At 39.6% G+C, this 20,432-nt stretch overlaps 1 protein-coding gene across 1 annotated transcript; it reads right to left on the bottom strand.

The window, feature by feature from the left end:
• Positions 1-392: 392 nt before the first annotated feature.
• LOC149318846 (protein FAM13A-like) lies at positions 393-19,435 on the bottom strand. The gene is made up of 6 exons (XM_089510559.1): positions 19,406-19,435; positions 13,524-13,683; positions 10,548-10,757; positions 7,962-8,145; positions 3,833-3,974; positions 393-899 (listed from the first exon to the last, which is right to left on the bottom strand). Exons 1-6 carry the CDS (start codon positions 19,433-19,435, stop codon positions 846-848), a joined length of 780 nt encoding a protein of 259 aa, XP_089366685.1. The 3' UTR covers positions 393-845.
• Positions 19,436-20,432: the final 997 nt, after the last annotated feature.

Here is a 20,432-nt window from a genome sequence, read left to right as displayed (position 1 = left end):
TTCCACTTTAATTGCCACTGCTCCAACCTAATGGGATCCTAGGGTTTATAAGTTTAGAGAAGGTCATTTGACATTCTCATCCAGAAAGCTCTAGTACCTCAGGAGACGACAAGTTTCATGGTGTTATAAATTCTGAAGTGTGAAAGGACCCAAAGAAAAAGAAGGTCCTGGATATTTTCTTCTTTTTATGCCTCATCATAAAATTATATATTAACATTGTCAACAGAGGTCAGACACTTTTACAAAGGCAGAGATTTGTGCCTTTAGTATTGATGAGAATGCACATACCCATTTCATTTTTATTACAGTATTTCATATGTCAAGCTGATGATAGATTCAATACAGAAAACTACAATAATTGCAGTTAGAAATTCAATGAGATCTCCACACTCTTCACTAATATTCCCAAATTTCCATGTGTGTTGGACTATTTTCATTGTGCCTCATTGTCTGAATGGCCTCTGTGTCTTGATCATTTGTTTCTTTACAATATTTCTACACCATCCATCAACACTGAATTTTCTGGGGAGTTTCCAACTCACAAACTGCATATCTGATCCAAGGATCTGATAACTGAAATGCCTTTTGTGCCAAAGCTCACGAAATCTGTACTGTGGTATTGATTGGGGGGGGGGGAGTTTACATCTGCAAAAATTGGGTTTGATGTAGAAGAATGTACCCCAATATGGGGTAAGTTACAAAATAATAATTGAAATGTATAACCAAAAATCAGCCCAGTTTCCAGATTGTTCAACACTGAAATAAAAAAAAACACAATACTGACACCAAGTGGAACAAACATGCCATGCCATCTTGGGCTGTTTTTCTTGCCAGTGCCACATCCTCTATGGATTATTGATTTCCTCTGCCTCTTCCATGAGCAGAGTGGGAAAGAGATGCTGTGGGGAGAGATGAGAAAAATGATTGAAACAGAGTGTGAGCAGAAATAAGGAGAGAAGGAGTGAAGATGGTGCTTGGTGAATAAGCTCTCATTTTAAGAAGACACATACAAGAATATTCCCATTGACAGAGAGCCAGTGTGGTGCGGTGATGTGAGCACTGAATTACAACTCTGGAGACCAAGGTTCAAATCTCTGCTCAGCCATGGAAAACCACTTAATGACTTGGGCAAGTCTCACTCTCTCAGCCTCAGAACAAGGCAAAGACAAAACCCTTCTAAACAAATCTTACCAAGAAAACTCCTTGCTAGGTTCATCGTAGGGTTGCCATAAATCAGAAAGACTTGAAGGCACACAACAACAAACAACCCCAATGAATGAAGGTGATGAATTCCTGGGCAATACTTTTTTAACTGAAAATTTGGTACTAGTGGCAGAAAAAACATGGAAAGAATAGGGATAGCTCCTATACTACAAAAAACAAGAGCCATCCCAACATGTTTCACTAAACTTTTTCTTCATAACTGGTGAAATGAAACAACCAGATCAGATAGGCCTTGCATAAGAAACATTGAACTTCTAGAGACCATTTCTTCAAAAATGTATGCAGGGATGGCTTTGTATTTCATCAGCCTCCATCTTTCTTATGATTTCCATTTTGATGGTTAGGCTTATTGACCTGCCAGGAGTAGCTGGTGAAGCAGTCTTACCAGGTGTCCCCCTTTCTCTCTGTTTTACTGTTCAAGCATGTCAATAAGGGATTTGGGAGATTCTGGATTCTGCTTTTTACCTTGCTCATTGTAGGCAGACACACACACACACACACACACAACTACTGTAGGATTGGCTAGAACAGAATTTCACTCTTTCTCAGCTGAAGGTCTGTTTATTGCAAAGCTTACTATTGACATGCTACTGCAACCTGCTAGTGAAAAATCTATGTTTCTGCAGCCCTTCTTCATCATCCTCACAATGCCAATGCTGTTTTTTAAAAACAAAAACTCTTAGATAGACAGATAATGAAGAAAGAAAGAGGGTGTTGTTATTTTTGTTGTTGTGTGCCTGCAAGTTACTTCCAATTTATGGTGGCCCTGAGGCAACCCTATCATGGGGTTTTCTTATCAAGTTTCTTCAGAGGAGGGGATTGCCATTTCCATCCTCTGAGGCTGAGAGAGTATGACTTACCCAAAGTCACCCAGTGGGTTTACGTGGCCAAGCTGGGATTCAAACCCTGGTCTCCAGAGTCGAAGTGCAACACTCAAACCACCATACCACTAGATGGGTATAAAAGGACTTTGGGGAAAGAATCATCACTTTCAGAGGATTTGTTAACTGATGTATGTTTAGCATTGTATAATTTTGGGATCCCAAGACTTGAAGCGACTGCATTATTCTTAAAATCTCTTGACCCAATGCTAGGTCATCCACATCTTGGATACATGCATGATTTATCCATAAAACTGAAATTGCCCTGCAGCCAAGTCTGGACAACCAATGCATCATATGGAATAAGTCTGTCTGAACTTTACCACTTCAGGATTACAATGGGAGAGATAAGAACAAACTTATGTTAAGAAATAAGCTATTTAGCAGCAAGTTTCTGTCCCCTCACATCCACTCAACCATAGAATTGCCAAGTGAACTGAGGGACAGGGCTCCTGGACTTACGTATGGTTGTGTCAAGGAGTGGATTTCATCTGGCAACTCTATTGTTCTGAGTTTATTTTTTTCATACAGATTCATATATAATGGAGCATGCATGATTCCATTGTTAAGCCAGATATATTATCGTGATTATGTGTGCTAAATTTAATATGCTTACACTGACTCTACTGAACAAATAGTAGATTAAAACTCAGTTATCCTGAACCAATTTATTAGTAACTCCGGCTTAAAGAACATTCCATAACCATAATGATTAAAGAATATAAGAAGAAAAGGTTAGGTGTTGTTACTGTTTGTTTTTTTGTTCATAAATTTGTCTTTCTCAAATGTGACTTAATATGGAGATAGCACCAAAAAAGATGAGAGAGGTAAGTTCTCTCAAAAACCAGGCACAAAAATATGTGTGTTGTGCATAGCTGTATTTCTGATCATTTTCCTTTTTTTTCTTTTTCTAATGCTGAACATTTATATTCTTTGGAGTGGGAATTATAATTTAAAAACTGAGCCAGTCTCCTTTCTGCACTCCCTCTTGTATGTAAGACTGTTATTCATTGTGGTGTGTGACTACACAATGCAGTGAGAAGCACATAGGTCAGGATTCAATGGTATACTTCCGCTGGATGACACAAGAACCAGCAGCACCCCACCCCAATTTCAGAGAGCTTGATCGTGATCTTGAATTTTGGGTTTATTCAGATGGTGAAAATAATCCCGGTAAAATCTGGTTTGAATCTTTGTTGTTCACATGCATTTTGAATGCATCTGATTAAGTTGGGGGAGAGCTGCAAAGAAACACACCCTTTAACTCAGGATAATCGATTTCCATTTTTTTCCTGAGTTTTCCTAAAAGATTGGCATTGTTGGCTATGTGAATAACCAATGCAAATAGACCCAGGATAAAATCTGCATGCCTGGAACATGCTTCAAATATATTCTCATGATCCACTCTTTATTTGAATGCTGACATGTGTGTTCAACAGAACTCACAGAGATGTCATAATGTGGTTCTGATTTTAAAAAAATAGTGTGAACAACAAAACCGGAATGCATTAGTGAGATTATTCTGATAGTCATGCTAAAAATCAAGAACGTCTGAATTGGTCCTTTGATACCACAGAGGGAAGCAGCAAAAGGAACAGGGAAGAAAGTCACTGGATAGAAAAGGACATAATTGGATCTAGGATTGTATCATTGGATGATGATTACTGTTAGGAAATAACAAGGAGTCCTCTGTTTTCACTGCGTATCTGTTTTCATCAACCTCTTACCTGGGGGTGATCATTTCCTTCCACCAGTGAGCATTGGCTGCTGGGGCCATCCATAAATATCTCCTCGTGGTGCTGAAGAAAATGCAGAAGGATGGCATTGCAAATTGTTTGTTTTTCACAAGCTGAAGGGCTGTGGGGAATTCTGAAAAAGCAAAGCAAAAGAAAGACATGGAATACCATCAGTTTAATGGTCCTCAGTCTCTAGTGACTAGAATCCTAAGCCTCATAACTCATCATCTCTCCGCCCCTCACCCCGAGGAACTGCTCTGTGGTGGTCATTAGTACTTGCAGCACATAAATGTTGTAAATGCTTGTGGTTCTGCTTTTTTTTAAGGAAGAAATGAAAAGATTAATGTGCAAGTAATATACAGTTTGGGGGAAGTGGAGAAGATGGTTTTTGGATTTTTTTTAAAACCCTGAACTTTATGTAAATACTTATTTTGTCCTTGTATTCAAAAACAAATAATTTCAGAAGTGTTCACCTGCTGGGCAAGCTGATGAATGCATTTTGCGCATTTTTGTGCACATGCCATTTTCATACAAATTGCCAAAAACCTGGGAGGAGGTAAGGAAAGCAAGTCATTTCCCTCAACTTGAAAAATCTGAAGGCCCTATTCACACAAACTCAGCTTCCCCTAGCCATCTAAAATTCTAGGGCCACAGTTATGCTCTGTGTCATTTTCCCAACAGTTGGTCACAACCACATAGCAGAATAAGTGCGCCCTTCTCCTGAAAAAAGCCCAACTAGTAGAGAGATAGGAAATCTTCGGGGCTTGAGGACCAGATTATACCCTCAACAGTAGATCCTTCCACAAACTAAATTATGTTGTTTTTTGTGGCATTTTCGGGCTATGTGACCATTTTCTAGAAGAGTTTCTTCCTGACTTTTTGCCAGCATCTGTGGCTGGCGAAAAGTCAGCACTAAACTCTTCTAGAACATGGCCACATAGCCCGAAAGCCCCACAAAAAATTATGGATGCCAGCCATGAAGGCCTTCAACTCCACGTAAATTATGTTGGATGGCACACCTCCCTGCCCCCAGGATTAGGGGCATGGCTGCGCCCCTGACATCATTCACAGGTTGCAGCTTCACCAGTTGCACAGGTCCCCTCCTTCACATCTCCATTTTCTTAGCATGTAAAATATAACAAACAAATAACATTTTTTCTTATTTTGCTCTGATTAAGTAAACTCTTGAATCCATTTTGTAGTTTGTATTGTTCATGCAAGGGCCTAAATATCCTAAAGGCTCCAGATCCTGTCTGATCTTGGAAACTAAGCAGGGTCAACCCTAGTTAGTGCTTGAATGGGAGACTGCCAAGGAATACCAGGTGCTGTAGGCTATATTTCAGAGGAAAGAACTGGCAAAACCACCTCTGAGTATTCCTTTCCAAAGAAAATCCCATGACAAGGTCACCATAAATCGACAGGCAACTTCAAGGTACGCAGATACACATATACACATTTTTCTTTCAACGTCATACTCTTCATCAATCCATAATTATTGCACCATTCAACAGTTTCTCTCTCTCTCTCTCTCTCTCTCTCTCTCTCTCTCTTTTTTTTTTTTTTTTTGAAACCTCAGTCCCTAGCCACTACATATCACTAAAATACATGGGGGCAATTATTATTTAGGTATATGGAAAAACTCTTACTAAATCCCTGGTTGATGTCTTATATCTCCATCTTAAATTCACAAGCCATCATAGCGCTGCAAGAAACTAAAGCACCAGGAGATATCTCAGCATGCACAGTATATGTATCAAACATAACATGAGTAATGGTGCTGATTTTCTCTAAAGGAAAAAATGCAAATGCTTTGGGCAGAAGGAGATTTATACATTTTTAATGATTCTGTAAATAGTCACTTTCCATTAAATCTTGACAGCAAAAAAGATGTATGTGTGTGTGTGCATATATGTGTGGGTGGGTATGCCCTTGTTATCTCATGGAAGCCATTATTGGTGTAATTATAGAGGATTTATCAGCTATGGTACATAAAATGTGGGTCATAAAGTGATGGTTTAAGTTTTTCTAATGTGCATCCCTCCCACATCACTCCCAAGCCCATATAAATTCTACAAGTTGAATATTAAATTGTCACTCACTGTAATTAAGTGTTTCTTTAATGCAGCAAGTCCCCTACAGACAGGACTGGCATTGTGGATAGTCAGAGAAAGGGAAATAGATCAGCAGTTTAAAGAAAGCTATAGTACGACCTCCATATCTGGGGGATATGTTCCTGGATTTACTGTGGAAATGTGAAACCATGGATAATAACGGACTCTATTGAAATGAATGAATTCAGGCTGGAGTTGACCATAAAGTCATTCTGGAGGACTTAGATATTCCTAGACAGAACACCTCCCTAGGCATTTCCAGGTCATCTAGCACAACTCGATAGTCAATTTAAATTTTAAATACAACAAAATAAATTTTATTATTATTAACAATTATGATTTATTAGTTATGATGGGTGAGTGGGTGGGTTTCTGAGACAATGCATTTTATTGTATTTTAATGTTTTTTAATCTCTTTATTGATAATAAAATATGACATTTACATTCTAAATTATACAATTCCATTTTTTCAAAGTATATCTCCTAGATAATCTAGTTTAGCTTGATTTTAATGTTTTAATGTTATTAGCTGCTTCAATCTTAATGGAGAGGTGGAGTATAAATATCATCATCATCATCATCATCGACCAGAAGCATACCATAGAATTGTGATGAAGGATCTAGAAAATACTTAGAAAGAATGTATTTTTCAGGCATGGATAATTTAAATTGTGGGTAATGATCCCACAAATATGGGGGTTGTACTGTACTTTCATATCAGATAAGGTGTGTTAACTTTCACTGTGGCCAAGGCAGTATAAAAGATGAGCAAATTATCCTTAAAGGTCAAACTAGATTTTAAGGGGAATGAGTATTTTCTTCAATTAACATGTTTTCCGTCTACCAAATGGAAACAACATACTTCAGCAGTCAGACTTGTACATTAAGCACATGTTTACCTTCCAATGACCAGTCACAAAATGAAACATGCTAAATGCAGGAGGGGAAAAGCAGATGCTTTGACACACATATGTCTTTCACCCTTTGAGGGACTACGACTTCTGTAAACATTCTAAATGTATCATATAGTTTGACCCTAAAGCAATCGTTCTACCATCACTTATACTTTGTAAATACCACTATACTTGGAAACTGATTGAGACAGGCAAAAGCTAGAGTAGAACCAGATCTAAGATTAGGCCTCTGGGTGGTATGCAAAGGTTTGTGACTCCCCACTGTCAAATAAAAGCAACAACTAGGGGGAAAAATCCTCTAAATTACACTATTGGAAAAAAAATAAGTGATTTTTTTATGTATGGCAATATTTGTGAGCTTGTTTCTGATACTGAACATAAATTCATTGGCTGAATATGTGCTCACAGACTTCTTTCTTAGTATATATCTGCCCCCACTGAGACTATACATTTTCGCCAGCTCCATCTGGTACACATTCCAGTTCATTTTCTTTTTCTTTTAAGTAGATCTTACAAGCTTGAGGTCTGCCCAATCCTTTCATAGTAATGTTAATGTCTTTTGAGAAAGGGCAGAATATATAGCAAAAACCCAATAGATAACCACCATCTATTTAAGTTGAAACTACAAGGTGGGTGTATTTTAGATTTGAAAGCTGCTTCATTTGAACAATTCCCTGTATAAAGAAAACTAGCACATCAAGGAAAGAGCTAAACTGGAACCCTTCTCCCTCATGTGCTACTCAGAAGACCTTGTGGGCGTGGGTGAGCACCTTGCCACTAACACAGTAGCATTTTGGAGAACTACAGTGTGTCCGCACCATATGCAGGCACGCCATGCGGCTTTTAGCTTACACTGAAGCCACGTGATGGAAGCAGCAATGGTGTGTGCTCATGGTGGATGCACTGTGCCATGGACATTACATTGCATGCACAAGCCCCATTGTTTTCATTGGGCTCATGTATACATGGCATTTTCCTTACACAGGGGGAGGGGTCCAGAACGGATCCCTGAGTAAGGGAAGGTCTGACTGTATGTAATATGAAGGGGGAACTTTTACTTTAATGGTATATAGTAATCATTTTAAAACCTCTTACCGGAAAAGAGTAGGACCGAAAACAATGGCTAGGTTCTCCAGTGTCATGTGATTCACATCACTGTGTGATGCCACTTTGGCCAGAAATCTGATAAGGAAATGGAAAAGGCTATAGTGAGCTTTCGGCAGGCTGCTCAATAGCCCTTTTAGACATCCCGTGCATTCTGCCATTTGGTTTATATTATCTGTGAAGGATTAAACACTAACCATTAATTGAGGTGTGTACAGGCTGGCATCAGCAGTAGTTACTACAACTAGCATTTCATAGACATTGAGTACTAAACCATGAGCTAGATGCTTTCTCAGGGGCATAGCTACACTAGATTAAGGAGTTTATCTTTTGGCTTATTAATTTGGCTTAGCTCTTCCAGTTTAAATTTCAATTCAGGCTGCATCCTGATCTTTGGTGGCAAAAACTTTTTGATAATATCAGGATACAGCCCAATTTAAAATTTAAAGTGGGAGAGGTAAGCAGAATTAATAAGCCAAGCAATAAGCTCCTTAGAAGGGCACTGCTAGTCTGCCTTCAGTCAATGGGATCTCCTGTTGGCACTTATCTTTCCCTGACAGGCAAAATGGTGGCAGCATCTGCAAGATTCAAGGGTCCTCATTTGTACTTCTTGCCCCTCAGCTCTAAGCTGTGCACCTGTAGTGTACTGAAGTGAGATGGTCTCTGTTCAAATGAGCTGTGAAAGAAAGAAAGAAAGAAAGAAAGAAAGAAAGAAAGAAAGGCAATGGCAGATTTATGCTTGTACATCAAACCATCTATTCTGTGATGTGCATAAACTCAATGCACAGTTGAAATTTATAAATATTACCACAAAGGGAGATGTGTAAATTCCCCATTAGCACATTATGAACAAATTCCAAGGAGGAGATGTGTAAGTCATTCATATTTCAACTGTTGTAGATTCTTTGCAATACAGTAATTCCACTTTGTGTTGTGCAGGTAAGAGTGGGACAGGGAAAGAACAAAGGAGGATGTGGCCATAAATAGTAGAGAGAGGTCTGCACCTGTCAGTGAAGAAAAACAAAGGCTCACTTCATTTTGAGGGCCAGTTCTTGACACATGGAGAAACATCCATGATGCAACTTTACTGTTTTATTCCTTCTGAAGATACTTTGGGCTTGTCATACTTCATATTTCAAGAGAATGCATACACTTGAATGTCCCTCAAATAAAGAAAAGCCCTCAGAATCTAGATTGTAGCACACCAGCGAGAAAGCTAGAACCTTTCTCCCAAATGTTACTCCTTTTTACTGTTGGGTTCTGTTTTGTTTTTAACCTAGAAGAATATTGAGACAGACAAACCTGATCTGTGTTCCAATGTGATAAGAGTTTTAGTATGCATTTGCAACACATAAATATTTTTGCATACTCAACCCCAAGCTAATGTTAGGTTAGATTTCAAAGATTTGAGAAATAAATTGTGTGCTAAAGAGAATTTTACAGGAAGAGAAGAATGAGAGTTGATGAATGGAGATGGGAAAACCACACTATTTGGGGTTGCATCTGCACTGTAGGAATAATACAGTTTGATACTGCTCCAACTGCCATGGCTCAATGTTTTGGAATTCTGAGATCTGAAGTTCTGAGAGATATTTAGCCTTCTCTGTCAGAGAGAAGGTGCCACAGCAAACTATAAATCCCAGGATTCCATAGCATCGAGCCATGACAATTAAAGTATTGTCAAACTGCATTATTTCTGCAGTGTAGATGCAGCCTTGGGCTTTGGATGTGGTGTGACTATTGACACATACATAGGGTCAAAGTAGACATTAAGAGGAATGTGTATTTTCTGCAACTCCTCTTTCATCTCACAATGGAATTTCCTCAGAGACACATGCTTCAGCATTCAGACTTGCAAATTAAGCTGGACTTTACCTTCTAAGGACTAATTACAAAATCACTAAATGCAATATATGAAAATAATAGGCTACTATGACAAACATATCTTTCATCACTTGTGTGAGGCGCCCTTCTAAATATAATGCAAACATATTATCTAGTTTGAAACCTGGGAGTATGCCAACTAGCTTGTTTATCCATGGATTTGTGACGAATGGAGGGAATGAAACCAAGTGAGAAAAAGAAACAGAGGAGGAGAAATAATCAAGGAAAAAGAGATGGAGAATTGTAAAACTCTGGTTAACTCCGATATGGAATGTGATAGCAAGCCAGTAAACATAAATTTACACCGATATGGATATTGTAAGCTTGAATGAATCTGTGTAGTATTCTCCACTCTTGGCATGTTATTAAGCATCTCAGTTGATGCTTATCAAATTGCTTTGTTTATTTTCATTGTGGACAAACTGACTTCAAAGTACTGAACAAAACAAAATATAATGGATTTCATGAAGACTTATTCCTGTGTAGAACAGATCCCATGAAATCAACTAGACTCCTGAGAAACATGTCCCATTGACTTAGTATGATCTACTGTTAAATTGGACTAACCATGGACCCAATCCATTGTATCATCTTTTCTGTTCCAAGGACATTGATATACAGTTTTCAAGATATGGCAACATACTCATTTGAACAAAAACATGGAAAAGCAGCCCCCCACATGTGGTTGCTTACCTTCAAAGGTGGTCAAAATTTCAGTGCACAGAACATCAGGGAAAACAGCAACTGGAAGCTCATTCAGGAAGAGTTTAAGAAGACTGGCAATGGAATCAACATCTCCTTCATTAACAAGATCCACCTCTTCTCCTTCATCATACTTCTTCTTCAGTGCCTTGATTTTCACTGCTGACCCACTGATCCGAAATAGGCCTTTATGATTCAGTCCTGTTGAAATAGTCAACATCCTATGTACTAGTGGAGAACTCAGAGTTTGGGTCCTTATGAAATGAAAACAGCGCCCTTTGCACACAAAGGGAAATAGCAGCAAACTTGGGAAAGCTCAACTTTCACAAAAGTGTACCTCCCATTTTCTTTGGGGGCAACTTGATGGCAGGCAATCAGCTTGAACAGCATTGTGCTTGACTCTAGGATTCTATGTTGAATGGATATGGAATGCTGACTGAATGTTGGAAGACAGATGGAAAAGCAGGGTGGGTGCGGGTGGAATGGAGTGTCATTGAACATGCTGGCAAGAAGTCTGAAAAGAGGACCACACAGAGACAGTCTATTGCAGGTTCCATTTAGAATTATGAAATCACTGAGTTGGAAAGTTTACCATGGGCCATCTAATCCAACTCCATGCCATGCAGAAATACACAGAGACAGCCATCTAACCTGTGTTTGAAGACCTCCAATGAAAGGGAGACTGTCACCCTTCAAGAAAGTCTATTCCACTATTACACAGCTCTTACCATCAAGAGGTTCTTCCTAATGTTTAGGCGGTTGCAATTTGAATCTGTTGGCTTATGTGCTATTGCACCACTTCTGGTGCCCGATGTACCTCTTCCAAATTTGGCTCAAATTTGGAAGTTAGGCTGATTTTAAAGCACTGTAAGTGGCTTTTGTGGCCATTTTTTCCAAATCGGAAGCTACGGAATTGGAAAAAATAGTCGCCTAAGCGACTTATGGGGCTTGAATTCAGCACTGGAGGCAATAGCAAACCATTTTGAGAGAAAAGTCCATGCGATAAAATCAGCCTAACTTCCAAATTTGAGCCAAATTCAAAAGAGGTAAGTCAGACACTGTAGGCATTGCAATAAGCTCCCCAGTTTCTGGAGCAGCAGAAAACAAGGGCCCGAACAGACAGGCCAAAACAAAGCTGCTTCAGGTCACTTTGGAGGTATGCTATTTAAAAGATGCATGCATCCTAAGAGGCCAGAAGCCATACCAAAGCCATGCTCCAGTCCTAAGGACTGGAGCGCAGCTTTGGTGCAGCTTCTGGCTTCCTAAGATGCGTGTTTCATTTAAACAGCATACCTCCAAAGTGACCCGAAGCATCTTTATTTTGGCCTGTCTGTCTGGGCCCAAGCTTGCTAAATTTTCTGCATAATGCTGTTATTGTGTACCTTCAAGTGATTTCTGAATCATGGCAACCCTAAGGCAAACCTATCACAGGGTTTTCCTGGCTATTGTAATGTGCAATAGCCTGGCTAGTGAAAAAAGGCTGTGACTCTCTTTAAGGTGATATTTACTTTACAGTTGTGGTCTGGAACCTAACCCATCATATTAGTGAAGTATGCCTGTATTAACAAGTCTGTGTTCCATTTAAATATCAAATGAAAGTATGAATTTCTGTTAATCTAGACACTTTTTTGTAAAATTAACATATTGTCCATCTTTATGAATTACATGATGTACACATTTATATCTTTATGAAGGGCCCACACCCCAAAATACAGGAATTTTTGCCATCTCATTCAGTCTATGTAAAAGGAAAAGTTTTCCAACACTCAGATGGGAAACATCAGCAGCTGCCACACTGCAGTATTAATGCAGTTTGAAACCACTTTAACTATCATGGTTTCATAGTATGGAATCCTGGGATTTGTAGTTTGTTGTGACACTAGAGCTCTCTGACAGAGAAAGCTATCTTTGGTCTGGTACAGTCGGGCCTCCTGGCACGTCTTGATGACGTGCTAGGGTTACCTCGAGGCGTCGCTTACAGATGCCCTGCAACCCTAGCACATCTTTTGTACGTCAAAATGGCAGCACCCTGTACAGATGGGCGCTGCCATTTTGACATGATGGATGCCTAGCATCCGCACGTCATAGCGCCATAATGACGCCGCGAGTGCGCCATTGGCGCACTGCAGCGTCACTATGGTGCCGCAAAAAGAGCCCACTTTTTGCAAGTTCTTTTTGCTCCGCAAGGAAGCCACGCAGTTTGTCCGCTGCAGCTTCCTCGCGGAGCAAACCAGGACACCGGCAGACCGCCCTTTTTGGGCCGTCTGTACCGGGCCTTTCTCACAAAACTACAAATCCAAGAATTCCACAGCAGTTAAAGTAGTGTCAAACTGCATGAATTCTGCAATACAGACATCTCCATCCATTATAATAAAGAACACTGGCCAATAATAGAAGGTACAAGCTTTTTGCCCTCAAGTAAGGGGCATCCCTTATAGTAAGGAACATCTTTCAGTCCTAGATAGGAGGCAAAGATCCAGCTACTCAGAAGTTACTTCCTGCACAAGGAGTAAGATTGAATACATGTGATCACACATGCATGCAGACAGGCACACACAAGCACCACTCTCATTCTAAATTTTTTTGAATGGCTCGTGCAGCACATTGATTCTGGCCTGCCCTCAACCTCAAACATATTTGCAGACTGGAGCTGAGATTCACTTCAGAACCCAGAATTCCTTTTGGGCACACATAGAACTGAAGGCAAAACACCCACAATGTTTCAGATACATCCAGATTTTGTTCAGTCACTCTGTGCCTTGTGCACATAACCTTTGAAGCATAAACAGAATCAACTAGATCATCCAGTCTATGCTATTCTGAAGTATAGCCAAAAGCCATTATGGAATCCCCACATCATATGTTATATCTGCCTAGAAAATGAGTAGGCAGAGTTCACCATTTTGAGGGGAAAGGAACAGAATTATTCTTGTATTGACTAAGTTTAGCTAAAGGCTGTGAACTTACCAAACTCTTCTAAATATCCCACTGTGTGTTTGACAATCAAAGGAATATGATGGTGTGTTGCCTCTTGGGTAGAAGAGCCAAGGGGAACACCAAAGGTTCTCTGAAGTTCTGGACTAACTTTATTAGTACAGTGCTTAATTTCTATGGAAGACAACGATTGCTGCAAACAAACAGAAAGAAGTTGAGTGTAATACATTTTCAGAGCACTCTTGAATCATTAATGAAAAGGAAGTCTCTTTTTAAAACTGTGGCATGAACCTCATGAGATATGAAAAACCTGGGGCAGGGTGCAAAGGCCTGAGATGTAAAATACATTGTTTGCAATATTAATACAAAATATTGGGACGAAAAATAAATCTCAAATTGGCAATGAATATTTGATGGTTAAGCAAAACCAAAGGCTCCCATTGCCCCTAATATCGCTCTTTGAAAGTCCCAGCCAGACAACAATTTCCATGAATCCACACTGCTGTGTCAAAAGAGTCTCAGTCATTTAAAAGCCATTTGGATTTACTGGTTATTGTTTGTTTCTGCATACCATCAGTTATAGAAATGCAGACAATTTGGCTACAATTTTCATCATCTCTCATACTGAACGCTCTGACCCCTGCCTTGGTTTGCATAAAATTTACAAGGCAATTTCATTGCAATATGCATCAGAGGTTGCAGTTAAGGGTAACAGAAAAGGCTGAAAGCTGTAATTTGGATGTAAGCATTCAATCATACATGTAAAGATGGGCCTGGACTTTAAACTAAGCGGACAGTGGTGGTGATGTTTCCTTTCTCCCTGGTCCCTAGTGCCCTTTCACAAAATTATGGCACTATTATTCCACTTTAACTGCCATGGCAGCATCCCTTGGAGTTGTGAGGTTTGTATTTTGGTGAGGCAGTAGAGCTCTCTATCTGAGAATTATTAATCCCCCTTCCTAAACTGCAAATCCCAGTTAGATCTTACTTGTCTGGCAGATCTTTTGCAGTAGTTGCAGGGAGTCAGACTTCTTCTCCTGTTCCCTTATCTGTTGGAGTTCTCCAGGGCTCTGTTCTGGGTCCCCTTCTGTTTTCTCTCTACACACTGTCCTTAGGAAAACTCATCAGCTCTTTTGGTTTTTCCTACCATCTGTATGCTGATGACACCCAGCTGTATCTTTCTGTCCCTGACCTTTCTCCAAGGCTTGAACAGCAAGTCTCGTCTTGCCTTACAGCTGTCTCGCAGTGGATGCACCATCGGCGTTTGAAGCTCAACATGTCCAAGATGGAGCTTCTTGTCTTTCCTCCTAAGCCCACCCTTCAACACTCCTTTTCTGTCTCTGTGGACAACATTTCTATTTAACCAGTCCAGCAAGCCCGCAGTCTTGGTTTTATCTTTGACTCTTCTCTGTTGTGTATCCCTCAGATCCAGACCACTGCCAAGGCTTGTAGATTCTTTTTGTACAATATTGCCAAAATCCGACCATATCTCTCCTCCTCTACTGCCAAGATCCTGGTCCATGCCCTAGTGATCTCACGACTGGATTACTGTAACGTCCTCCTGGCTGGGCTTCCTCTTTCTCACCTCCGTCCTTTAATCTCTGTCCAGCATTCAGCTGCACGCATTATCACTTCCACTCACCGCTCTGACCACATCTCTCCTGTGTTGGCATCCCTTCACTGGCTCCCTCTCCCTTTCCACATTCAGTATAAGCTCCTGCTGTCGACATTCAAAGCCCTCCATGGACTGACCCCTCCTTACTTATCAGACCTTCTTTCTCCTCACCTTCCCACTCGGGCCCTCCGTTCTGGTAGTCAAGGGTTCCTGTCTCAGCCCAGGATTTCCTCTGCCCCATCCCGGATTCGCCCCTTTTCACTTGCTGCCCCTCACTCCTGGAACCTTCTTCCCCCACAAGCAAGAGACATCACTTCTTTAACTAGCTTCAAAACGGAGTTGAAAACCATCCTGTTCAGAGAAGCCTTCCCAGGCATTGCATAATTGTCGCTTACTATCTGATGTTCTTTTGTTGCCTGTTTATCGAACCATTTACTGTATTGCTATGTATTGTATATGTATTATCCTACTTGAGAGTATGTATTTTCCCTGGATGAAGATTAACCTTCCATTTTGAAGCCAAGCCCTCCCTCCAGTCCATCTGCCTTGGTCCAGGCCTCGGAGGTAGAGAGGAACTGCTGGACCTCTTACCCTTTCCCGCCACCACTCCCTTCTCCTTCTGTGTCATGTCTTTTTAGATTGTTAGCCCGAGGGCAGGGAACCATCTAACTAAAAAGATTGCATGTACAGCGCTGTGTAAATTTACAGTGCTTCATAAATAAAGGTTAATAATAATAATAATAATAATAATAATAATAATAATAATAAATCCATGGGATAGAACCATGGCAGTCAAAGGGGAATCATAGCACTATAATTGTGTAGTGTGAACGGGCTCCTAAACATCTCCAACAGTGACAGAGATCCTAAGAGGTATTTTACAGCACAACTCTGCACAGAAGCAAGAATGTAGTCAGAAGTAATTCCTGCTGAGTCCAGATAAAATGCCCTGCTAGCCCCAGAATTTGCAGGCAACACACAACACAGCCCAAGATATTTGCTGCTTGAAATAAATATTTCCCAGGCACCACTTACCCAAACCACCCCACATGGATAGTACCAGCCAAGTTGTTTTGACACAAGGCAGAAAAATCCCACAAGCATCTCTATGTGGTTATAAATTCACAATAAATTATGAACAACTTGTACTCAAAATCTGCACCATGGTGCCTATTGCCTAATAGCTGGGCTAATAATCTAATATACACACTTCTAGATGCTTATCTGTGCCCAGGTTTCTCTTCCTTTGACCATGGTACTACTGCTACTATGACCACCACCACCACACAGAATATCCCACTACTATGATTCCACGTGTAACTGCCATGGCAACATCTTATGGACTCCTAGGATATGGAATTTAGGGAGCAGCATTTAGAATTATTTGTCAGAGAGCTACAGGGACTCAGCAAACCCAAGGTCCCATAATAGGATTGATATGGCAGTTAAAGTGGAATTATAGCACTGTAATCATGTCGTATGGATGGTTGATGTGTTATTGCTGTTCCCAGCAACTGTTTAAAGGATGACAATTTTGAGAGCACCCATTTTTGTAAATTTTAAAATCCTTTTAGGCATGCATGCATGCATATATATATATATATATATATATATATATATATATGTGCAGTGTATAGATAATTCAGGCACAATGTGCATAATAAATACTGTCAAAAATACTTCCTGTCTCTTCTGAAGTCACTATTTTAAGTCAGGCTGTTATATTACTACTCCGAGGGCAGAAATTAATTTTTAAATAAATGAGAGATGACTGTGAAGATGGCCAGATCTTTTTCATTTTCGATGGGTGGCTGAGTAAAATGTCAGCAAGGGTTTTATCTGTCTCTCTTTTATCATAGGTCATGTTTTTTAAATCCAATTAACAAGATCAGCATATGGCTTACTACCTAATGTTTCAGTTTTGGGGAAAGGTGGGGTGTGTGTATATATATATATATATATATATATATATATGGAAAAGTGGAGGAAGAGGAAGGAAGAGAAGAAAGAGGAGGAAAAGAATAATAAGAAGGGGTGAACAATTATGGGACAGAAAGGTCTGAGATGCAAATCTAAACAAGATGTATGGTTTAATGCCAAACCTCACACTGAATTTAATAGATCTTGATCTCATATATTATCTAGTACTGTCCATAATGTTACTGTGTTGAAGGCATCTGTGTCTGTCTTCTTTTTGGGTTCCAAGGTTATTGTCATGGTCTAGGGTTATTTATATTTTATATTTTTGTTTAATTATGGTTTAAGATTTATGATGACTTTGCTGGTTGAAACTCTGTTCTCTGCTAGGCTATTGTGTTGCCATGACTAAAGCGTACACAGGAAGAATTCTTCCACCATGCAGACAATATTTAAAGCTGCATATCTTAGGTATATTTATTTGGCACTAAACCTGAATGAATATATTGCTACCTATTTCTCTGTAAATATTTCCCTGCAAAAACATATGTGTTGGGCCATAAAGACAGCCTTTCAACAGAATGTTAACAGCTGCAACAGTACAAAGCATTTTTTTGCCAAGGAATGTGAAGGCCTTCGCCGTAACTGGATGAGAATGCAGTGTTTCTTTTATTACATCATATATGTCTTGAACAATGAGAATGAAATTTATTATGCATGTTTGGGGTTATTCAGATGATGAAAATATTCCTGAAAGGATCTGTGTTCAATCTTTGCTGTTCGCATGCATTTTGAATGCACCCAATTAAGGTGTTTTTTTTTTTGGGGGGGGGGGTGCCAAAAAACTCACTTAACCTTGGGGGTTTTTTCTGAGTTTTTCTAAAAGACTTACATCACTGGCTGTGTAAATAACCAATGCGAATAGACCTAGGACAAACGGAGAGAAAACTGTGCATGACTTGAATGTGTTTCAAATACATTTGTATCTTTGTTCGAGTGTTGGCATGTGTGAGCAACAGAATTCGCAGAGATGCACACTGATGCAGTTCCATAGTGTGAGTGAAAAAACCAGAATATGTGAGTATGATTATTCACATCAATGTACTAAAAATGGAGTCTGAATAACCCCTTTAGGACATAGTCCACTTTAAACTTTTAGGTTCAAGCACATGCCTGTTTCCAAAAAAAGTGGGGCGAATGCAAACTCCTGTCTGTGGTAAATCCACCTTACACCTGTGTATCTCTCTCTCTCTTGTTTTGGGTTTTGTGGTGCTTGATATTCTCCTCCATCCTTTGCAATGACTGAAACCTCACTGCAGACTCACCATTTGGCAATGTAGGCCCCTCCATGGCTATTATGTGGCTGGCAGAGAGCAATGGATCAAAGAAGCTTCTAGCCATGTCTCCATAGCTAGGCATATTCTAATGTCATGATTAGCTGAGACCTTCAAAGGACCTCAAAAGATCTTGGTTGATAATGTACTCGTTCTGCATCAAGCTATAAAGACATAACCAGACACTCCTCTAATCCCCTCTTAACAGCTATATAATGGTTTGGAGGTGGCAACTACCATTAAATTGTGAGTCCAGAACAAGGTTGAGAGGGGAGATGTACTGCAGTTTAACCTGCAGAACTAATATACTACTTTGTGCCATGCAGGATCTTGGCCATAGAATGGTTTGATCCAAGGTTTTGATCCTGTTCACATGTCTTCCATGTTTTTAGACAGAAACTGCTTCTGTGTATAGGATGAGGTATTTAGACCCAATCCACAGCTACATTTTTGGAGATTATGATATCAGAGTAAGGTTAATATTGATTATGTAAGGAGCAATTCCACAATTCATGATCAAAAGGTAGCCTGACCACTGCAGCTCTTTTTAAACAAGCCAGGAAAGATGTCGCATAATTTATCACAACAGCTCCCTTGAGTGTAATGAAACACGGTGCATCCATGTATGACAGAATGTTACAACTTAATCACAAATGCCAGGTCAAACCATACAACTCATTTTAAGTGCTAAGGCAAAAAGAGAAAGAGAGAAATATTGTTATAATCCAAAATCTAAAATGAATCACAATTATTATCCATTCCCAGTTGTTAGAAAGCAAATTACATTTAAAATAATGAGACCTAACCTCTGAGTAAACCTTTCTGCAGTCTAGATTATTAAAGAAAAACTGCTGATAGGAAAAAAATGAACCAATATCATCAATTATGCATGATTTAAAAAAATCCTTAAAATATTCATGAGGGTGTTTCGTATTGCAGCACCCTTTCCTCTCTTTTCATCTTTAGAAGCAAAAAAATGATCTCTTTGAATTTAGAAACTATAAACAAATAACAAATGAGAAACAATAAGCTTGTTATATTTCACTTACACAAATTGAAATGGAGGCACCTGTTCCCATGTTAAGTCTGAGCGATCAAGCACTGCTGTGTCAAATTCCAGAAGATGAAAATGCCATGTTCTTCTTTCAATCCATGTCTCCTTCTCAACCAGGCTAAGTACAACCCTTCAGAATAATTTAGAGAGAGAGTTACCTGCAAATCCTTACTGTAATTTAGACTTGGCTGGTACTAAATTGTTGGGTTTCGGGTTGTTGTTGTTGTTGTTGTTTTAAGGCCCTGCGAGAAGTAGAGATTTGTCTGAATGGATTCTACCTCTATGCAATGCTAGGGCAAAAACTGACTGAGGTGTCACAGACAAAGGTGTTACCATAGCGTCTAATACACACAACAGCACAGTGTTACTTCTGGCAATACCAAACACAGTTTGCTTGGGTGAAACTTCATTTTCACATTTCATGGGGAAGAAATCTATAGAACTCAAAAAATTACCCTTTCCAGCCAGCGATCAACCCACAAGAGATCCTGACTGCATGAATCAGAGGCATTGCTGAACTTCTTCATACCTAGCCAGACCTTGAAAGGTTCCTTTTAAAAGGTAATTCATTGTGCAAGTCATTACACTGCCAGCGGGGTAGTCTGTTCTTGTTAACATTATCGAGGGACAGGCTAATTTGTTACTTGTTCTGTTCCTCTTTGCTGTCTTGTTACTTTAAAAAAGTAGGATTGTTAAGAGAATGGCATAAAACTTGAAAAATTCTGCTCAAAATGCCAGCGTATGCCCTGAAAAATAGCTTTAAAATGTCACCCATTACACACACAAAAGAGGGATTTTTTTGTAACAGCAATCAGACTTCATACATTAAGCTTGAAGCACACCTTTTTCCACCCTCAACACTAAGTTGTTGCAAATAACTACATTCCTTGTAACTAGATAGTTCCGACCTCTGTAGCCACAAAAGGCTCCTATTATGATGAACATAAGAAAAACACAACATTTGATTTAGGGTGCTAAACTGCGATAACTGACACTTTTATTTCTTTCTCTCACCCACACTA

This window comes from Sceloporus occidentalis, unplaced genomic scaffold (genome assembly GCF_023333645.1).
Source record: "Sceloporus occidentalis isolate IW3139 unplaced genomic scaffold, rSceOcc1.0.p SCAF_2, whole genome shotgun sequence".
In the NCBI taxonomy this organism is placed as follows: domain Eukaryota; kingdom Metazoa; phylum Chordata; class Lepidosauria; order Squamata; family Phrynosomatidae; genus Sceloporus; species Sceloporus occidentalis.
This window is presented reverse-complemented; position numbering and strand designations above follow the sequence as displayed.